Consider the following 8,290-nt stretch of genomic DNA (forward strand, 5'->3'; position numbering starts at 1 on the left):
TATAACTGATGTTTCTGCAAGAATTGAATTCTATTCTGTTTCTTTGAGAAAGGTGGTTTTCTCTCTTCTGCCAGATTAAAAAGAAATTTTTGAAATGTAATTGAATACTTATTGGACTTTATTTGTCTTTGCAACACTGGGAATTCAGAGACAATCCACAAATCTGTCTCAAAAAGCAGGAGACAGTAGTATGTACCATTTCACTGTATAGGTTGAGTCCCATAAGAAAACACAATAGTATATAATGTATATTTCCATTTGCATTTATTTTAGACAAAAGGACAAAAGAGTGAGTATCTGAAGAAAATTCCAAGGGAAGTGATATATTAGTATCAACTACCAAAAATGAGAAAGTAAATATAATTCAGCAACAGCTTTATTAATATTCTAGAGTAGCTTTTTATAAAGTCTGTTACTGGGTTTTTTACGAGTACCCTTCTAAACAGAAGTAATTTCACTTTAAAACAAAATAATGTTTGCACCTGCTGTAATGACATAAACACTGTGGGAGCTTAGTATTACCATTTTGTGTTTCAACTATTGAAGTTTGTTCTTCTGCTTTGCAAAATATTAGCAAATCCATCAAATGCTCTTTTCTTCTTAACAAAAAACTGTTCCTGTCCTGAATCTGTCTGACTTCTTTGGTTGAGATTTTCACTGGAATTTTGGATGTGTTCTACAGTTGTATCAGAATGGTTCTCCAGTTCTGTCAAAGTAGTATGATCCTTCATCTTGCTGGAATCAGTGCTTTCAGAGATTGTATTTCCTGTAGGCTTTTGTGGGAAGGAACATGAACTGTATGGTGTACTTTCATTGAAGACACCTTGTGGGATTGTGAACGAATATGTATCCTCATCATCACTCTGATCCAGTTGGAAGTGATCATCTGTTGTGAATTCTGAAGAATTACAAAGATGAAGCAGATCTGCCGTAGGATTACAAGTCTGCATTTCATCAGGCAGACTGCAGCTGCTGGTATCCTGTAATTCTGTGAATCCATCAGAATTTTTCTCATCAGAACCTCCTTGCATTTTATCTGCACAAGCCTGCTTCACCTGTGGTAGCAAGTCATCTTGCTTTGTAACAAACATGAAATGTTTTTCAAATGTGTGTTCAGGTAGCAATTGAAGAGATGATTCTTTGCTGGAATGTAGCAGTGATGGTTCTTTTACAACTTCATTCAAGCCAGTATCAATAGGAGCAAAAATAAAGCCACTGTCCTCAGATGTACTCATGTTTCTTCTTAATGTAATGTCTGCTTCACCATCATTCTTTTCAGGGGACTTCCTGGCTATGTCCTCATCTGTACTTCCTGCTGGTGCATTGTCTTCTGTACTTCCTGCTGGTGCATTTTCTTTCTGTTCCGTGTGACTGAAGCTGAGGGAATGCTGTGGTTCTCTGGGAAGCAGAGACAGCTGCAGTCCATCCTCTTCAGAAGTTTTCTCTGTGTCATATGTGGGAAAATGTTTTAACTTAAGTACCGTGTTACCAAAATCTGTACTTTGACAGTAGAGAGAATCAGAAATAGAGTTTTGTGCTGTTGACTCTGCATTAGTAAAATAATCAAATGTATCTGGAATTTCTTGACTTGAAGAACTGACTGTATCTGGATCTGACACACTTATGTGACCACTGCATTTATCAGAATGAGGGGATGCTGTTTCATACATGGTGGTGTCTGATCCATAATTAATAGTGGTTTCAAAATAATAGGCACTGTTCTCTTCTTGATTTTTCCAAATCTGCTGAAGTTCAGCAGTAATGGTTGGAGACTCTGGCGGTGTTGCGAACTTCTCAGTTCCACTGTCTGTATTCGTTTCATCTAGTGATGACTGATAGACTGGCAGGTTGTCACTAACATCAGGCTGTTCCAGTTCAAAGTCTGCTAAAGAACTACAGTCACTCATTGTGAATGGAATCCCTTCAGCTGAAGAGCTGTCACCAAATACATCAGCTGAAGCATTTTTTTCATCTGAATATATCGTTTTACAGTCATGCTTTGTAAGGGGAGAGTTTTCTATTATTTCATAGATGCTTAAATTCTCAATATCTGCATCTCTTCTGGAGCTACTGGGTGAAATAAAATGTACAATATCACTAGGTATACTTTTGTTGCCATTTAGACCAAGTTGTTCTTCACGGCTTTGCATTCCCTGCCTAAATTTTCTCGTGTGCCTGGGTTCATTATGTGAAACAATACCTTTTCTTTCTGGAGCACTTGGTGTAGCTTTTGTGATCTCAGACTGCAGCAGACCAGAGTTGTTTCTTACTTTCCTGTTTGGTGTTTGTGCATTGCTGTTCCGGTAATCTGTCCTTAAAAAAAATAGTCCAGTATCATAAATATCTGTACTTTCATTACTGTCTATACTAGTTTGGACTTCTGGAAACACTGGTATTTTCTTCATGTTGATCTCAGTATTGCTTGGTTTCTGGTACTCTGCTTTGGGATTTGGTGAATGTACACCATTGCCAGAAAAATTTTGATACACAGTAGAAGTTTCTGTAGGAAAAATCTGTGTGTTTCTTAAAGAATGCTCATCACAAAACAATGTATTATGCTGTGTATTTGTTGGCTTGCTTGCAGAAGGCTCTCTGCTCAAGGTTTCATCTGAAAAAGCCTGATTAGAATATGTCTGTTCTGAACCTGAATTTTTGTTCCTGCGCATGAGTCTCCAAAGTCTTTCCAGGTAGGGTCTAGCAAAAGCACCCAGACAAAAAGCACAAAGAAATGTAATGACCACAGAGAGGGAGACAGCCAGTGCAAAGTTTGGCTGTGTTTCGTTCTGCCTAAAACCAGTGTTAGTGTCCCTGGCTTTTCTAACCAACAATGCTGAAACTTCTTCGTTCACCTCTATACTGTAAATGAGATACTTCTCTTTTCTTGTATTGAAAAGACACAAATATAATCCTTCAGCAGTTTTCTCAGCATTGTGTATCACTAAATTATTCATTTTATCCAGTGTCATATGAGGAAGACTCTGATTTTTTGAAATTCTGCCCTTAGGTGTCCACCAAGAGATTCCATTGCCTGAAATGAAAGAAAATACAAACTCAGTCTTTGTTAAAAGCATAGTATACTTGGTTTGCAGGGTCCAGTGATGTTTTTAAGAGTGTACACTGGACTATCTCTCATAATTTTAACCGTTTATTATAAACCCCATTTTCCTTTTATCCATCCCGAATAATTTGACATGGTACAAAGCCTGTTAAACCGTATCGCGGGCCTGTGCCCACTGCCTGCCATCTAAAAACACACTACATACGGGGTCTTAATTGCAGACTTTACAATTTGTATTTTTGGCTTTGTCTTTGGAACAGCTTTTGTTCCCAGCTAAGTTTTGCTGCAGTCCAGTGTGCTGATGTTTATCCAGGTTTTTGTGACTCTTTTTGTAAACAGACAAAGCAGGTGGCATTTCTGATATTTTCTTTTGGGGATGAAGTATTCCCAGGGGAAAGCCTTACCACCTCCAAGTGCTATTAGCCCTTTAAAGTTAAACCATTTTGCCTTATGGCTCGTGACAAATACACCTTCTGGTCTAAGTTTGGTCTTAGTTTTCAATCTGTGTGGTAAATCTTGGCTCTATAGGTTTTGTTACTTATACCCTCAATGATCTCTATTAATTTTAAATGTAAGCGAAGTGTGTGCTACGGTAGCTGTATGTTTTTAGAAGAAATAGAAATCTTTTTTCTCTGCAAATAAACTTTCATTTTATTTTGCTCTAGCTGAACACTGAAAACTGTTGCATCCTTCTTGGTTTTCTACATGCTTCAGAAGTGCCATCCCATTATTTGGCCCTTTGTTCAGTCCAAAATGAACCAATACGTTTGCAATGCATTACTTACTGAAACTTACTTGTATATTAATTGGCATCACTTTCTCCTTTGATGTAAGGAAGGAGATCAAGAGTCAGTAAACCTAACTTTAAAATATTCTAAGCAGAATACTACTTTCTTATGAAATATTTTTGCATGTTAAACTGTTACTTAGTAATTTTTAAACAGTGTCTTTAGAAACATACTTTTAAAAACCAGATTTATTTGACTATTCTGCATTCATTTGGATTTTAGCAGCATTTGGATGGAGTGCCTGATATACATACCTCTTATGTTGTCCAAGTTACAGGTCAGCACTGATGTCCCTTTTGGGACTGTGGCCCTTTTGACCAAAACTTCGTCCCTGCAGTTTAAATGGAAACTTGAAAGATACAGCAGAGGTTTCTGGGAGTTGTTGGCAGACTTACTGTATGAAAGGCTCCATTTTTTCCTTGTGGAGTCAAAGACAAAATGAAATAAATGTTTAAAAGCATTTAGCCTGCAGTTAAATATCCAGGCATTCTTTGACAAATACACTTCAAGTTGAAAAAAGTTCAAACTGAGTAGTATCTGTGGTAGAGGGATTGTCAGAGCATTTCCACGGAGATCCAAAACCTATTTGGAAATAATTCAGAATTAATTTGATAAGGCTCACAATGGAATCCTTATTCCAACATCTTACAACAGTGTTTTAGTGTACAAGCACTTCTGTAGTTCTATGAACAATACATCTGCTTAGGATTTCAATAATGTTGATCTAAGCTTTTTAATGTAGATGAAAAGTTTAAATTGTGGTGTTTAGAATTCTCCCATTGTAGACTTACCTTTGTGTGAATAGGGAGCTGCAGGGCTCTTGCCATGGAAGGGATGGAGGTAGAAGGGGACATGTATGTGTTTAAGGCAGTTATAGATTGGTTTGTGGCATAGAGAAATTGTGAATTTATGGTTGTATCTTGTACATTTTAGCATGTGTTTTCCTACATGTAAAAAGCAAATATAAAAAAATATTTTCACCATTTGCTCTAGTTTTTTATTTTTACACTAGTATTATAATAAGAATCATATAATCATGCTTAATAGTTGGTAAATAATATCTTTAATGATTAAAATAAAATATTCTAACAGTTGCATTGCTTTACAACCTGTAATTTGTTGAGATCTCTGAAGGCATCTGGATGAATTTTAGTTATCTTGTTGTTTCGCAGGTCAATGTCCTTCAGCTGTGAACAGTTTTGAAAATCTTTTGGGTCAATATGTTGTATGGCATTGGATGACATATGGACAGTTTGTAAAGACTGCAGGAGGCCTAGTCCTAGGAAGAAAAAAACCCTATTTTACATTTTATAGTCTTGTTTTCCCAACTGCATCAAGTGTCTTTATAAAATGCTTTGCAACAAAATTCCTTCCATTCCACTATTGCAATGAGTAGCTGCAGCCTTTGTGTTATGCCTTTCCTGATCAGTGGTTGTCCCATTCTAAAAGCTGCATAGAATCAACAGCTAGCACATTAAAATATTCCGTTAATGAATGTCTTAAAAACTGACACTTTCATAAAAGCACTAGCATTTCTTTGTGCTATCAAAATTATTTTGATCTCCGTACTTTGCGCAAGCTTCTCTGGAGAACTAGAGGTAGGAAAGGAATGTGAAAAGGGTAAAATATATTGAGTTGACAAGTTCCTAATATGTTAATTGTAAGTAAAAGATAAAGATGAAAAAGGTGATACAGTATCTCCTATCCATTTGCATGGGTGGTTTCATGGGAGTTTTTCATCTGTGGAATTATTTGAACTATATTCTTAGGATGTAAAAGAAATGAAAACAAAACCATGTTGTTGCTTGTGCCCGTCTGCCTGTGAATTATGAAGCATGGCAGTATAATCTTCAGTGTATCCTAGTTACAATAACATCCACGTTACATCAGAACAGTTGGTAGCTGGAGACACCTCATTTTTCTGAGGTGCTGTGAAGGCAGCCCTGAAGCTCCAGCCTGCAAGGCCCAAGGGAGAGGCAGACATTTGAACACTCAGCATTCCCACTGATGATGAGTGTTCAGCACCACAGTGTCACTCTAAAGTGATTTTTGGGCATTGTTGAGAAGCTGCTACTTCTTAACAATTTTGCCCTTGGTGTCACCTTGTTTACCAGAACTAGCTTTTCTCAGCCAGCAGCTCTGTTTGCAGAGTAATTGATCTTCGGGTTTATTGTGAAAAGCAGAGGGAATGATTCATTCCTGGTATAAAACTAGAGGTGGGTGATAGGAAAGGCATACAGAAGTTCTGTAAGTTCATAAATTCATCACTGCACCTGTGTGAGGAATTGTACTGTGGCTACTTCCCTGAATTTAAGCTTGTGCCAAAAATATACACTGGTATGGCAGCAGCCTCACTCCTGGGGAGCTGGGAGAAGGGTTTCTCTGTGGGAAACCTCTGCTGTAGAACTGCTGTTTGTGTTTTCTTTCCAGAGCTTAAACCTCAGAATTTTAGTGAAGTATTCTGGACAAGAAGAATGTTTTGAACATGTATTTAAATGAATATAGGATTAAAGTATAACTTAAAGTATGGTGGTACCATGCACAGCAATTTGAACTTAAAAAATTTGAGTCTCTTATAGAAGAGGATTCATCTGACTGACCTTCTAAGGCATCTTTTAATGGGCAGTCATATTTATCTATAAAACCAAATCAAATCTTCATCAATGTATTTTATAATGTAAGGTTTTTATACTGTCTATATAGATACCTTGTCTGTACAAACACTACAAAATCATTAAGTGATATGGGTTTTCTTTGTGCCAGAGAATTATTTAACAGCATAAAAGGAGAACAGAACTTTTATGACCCTGTGTAGGGGAAAATATATTATCATCTTTGCGTGACTTTGTGGGGTAAGTGGTATTTTTGTCATCACTTGTCCTGTATTTTCAAACTCTAATGAATCTGATGGTGTTATCAGACATCAATAAATTCAACATATTGTATAGGACAGCATTGTTCATCTGGTAGCTTCTGCTTCATTTAAATAATTTGGCCACTATGAATCATCCCTGCATAAAGGTTAAGCTCCCAGCATAGTTCAGTGACCAGCAAAGCCTTTCTCAAAATCTCTTGAAACCTTACAGCCCTCTCCTGTTACACCAAGGTGTCACTGTGATTGAGTATTAAGGGTACTGAGCAAAATTGTTTGGAATGAACAAAATATATTTTCCTGTCTCTGAAATACTGAAACTGCAGGAAGTTTTATTTAATAGTGTTGATTTCCTTCTGAAGGGTAGTATGAAATTCATAGTCTGTAATTTTTTTGACCTTTAAGGTTCACAACTGGAATGTGGAGGCTGATGTTTTTCCAAAGATCCTTATTCTCCTTTCTATACAACAAGCAAGAATACTGCTCCAGTTATATTTGACTACTATTAACACAGTACAGTTGCTAAGACTATTAAAAAACCTAATAAAGTAAACAAACAACTGATTTACTTCTACCTCTATATTTGCCAGTGAAACTTTCCCTCACCTTAAGCATAATAAATTGGGAAAGTCACACTCTAGATTCAGTAAGGTATAGAAATTATATCCAAAACCAACCTACCCCTTGGGAGTCAAGTCCTTAAAGATTTTTGAAATGCTTACCTCTTGGAACTGTATTAAGATTATTTCTTTCAACTGACAGTACTTTCAAAGCAAGCAGGAGACGATCAACAATGCTGTACTTTTTAGACCCGTGTGCAGGTGTAGGCATATCCAGTGTGAGGGTGTGGATGGCATTACCATTGAGGTTTAGAGTTTCTAAAATGGGTAAATTTGTACAAGTAGTTAAAGTGAGTTCGGAAAGCAGGTTGTTACTGAGGTTCAGGTGTTTTAGCATCCACTCTTCATTTCTTCCATCAGAGCACACAAAAGTTCTAATATTACTGTAACTCAAATCAGCTGTTACTGCTGGTTTTGATGTATCTTCTGGAATAGTAGATATTCTGGTAAAAGAGCAATTCAGTAAGAACTGCCCATCCCAGTGGCACTCTGAACGGTGATGTGTAGCAGGAAGAATACGCTGTGACTTGGTTCCCACTGATCCAGGAAGATTAAAGTAAAGGACCACAGCTATGACATGCAAGTGAAGGTTATCCATAATATCTAAATCTAAAATGTAGAATTATGGTTAAATTCAGCACAACAAGAACAGAAAGTAAATGTAGTTTGACATTTAAAAAAACATTTTAAAAAATCAACACCAAATAACCACAGCATTACCAACATTCTGCATTAAATAGAATGGAGTCTTATTTTCAAAAAGTACATTAATAAACTGGTAACCTCCCCCTCCCTCCATCTATCCCAAAAAACAATTAGAACCTTTTTTTTCTTTTCCAGCCTTTTGTCGAGAAACACAGCTTCTTGGGAGCTTGAGATCTAACAACAGTGGAGACTTTTGAACTCGCTTCAGGTACTGCACACAATTACACTAAGCAAAGTCCACCACATA

At 36.9% G+C, this 8,290-nt stretch overlaps 1 protein-coding gene across 1 annotated transcript; it reads right to left on the bottom strand.

The window, feature by feature from the left end:
• Nucleotides 1-441: 441 nt before the first annotated feature.
• Nucleotides 442-7,936, bottom strand: LOC310923456 (uncharacterized protein; the record flags this gene model as incomplete). Its single annotated transcript, XM_083885455.1, has 4 exons — nucleotides 442-3,028; nucleotides 4,101-4,428; nucleotides 4,956-5,125; nucleotides 7,441-7,936. The coding sequence occupies 4 exons, from the start codon at nucleotides 7,934-7,936 to the stop codon at nucleotides 534-536; spliced, it is 3,489 nt and encodes a 1,162-aa protein (XP_083741581.1). The 3' UTR covers nucleotides 442-533.
• Between the last annotated feature and the right edge of the window lie 354 nt (nucleotides 7,937-8,290).

This window comes from Zosterops lateralis, assembly GCF_965231275.1.
Source record: "Zosterops lateralis genome assembly, contig: HAP1_HAP1_SCAFFOLD_57, whole genome shotgun sequence".
NCBI classification, from domain to species: Eukaryota; Metazoa; Chordata; class Aves; order Passeriformes; family Zosteropidae; genus Zosterops; species Zosterops lateralis.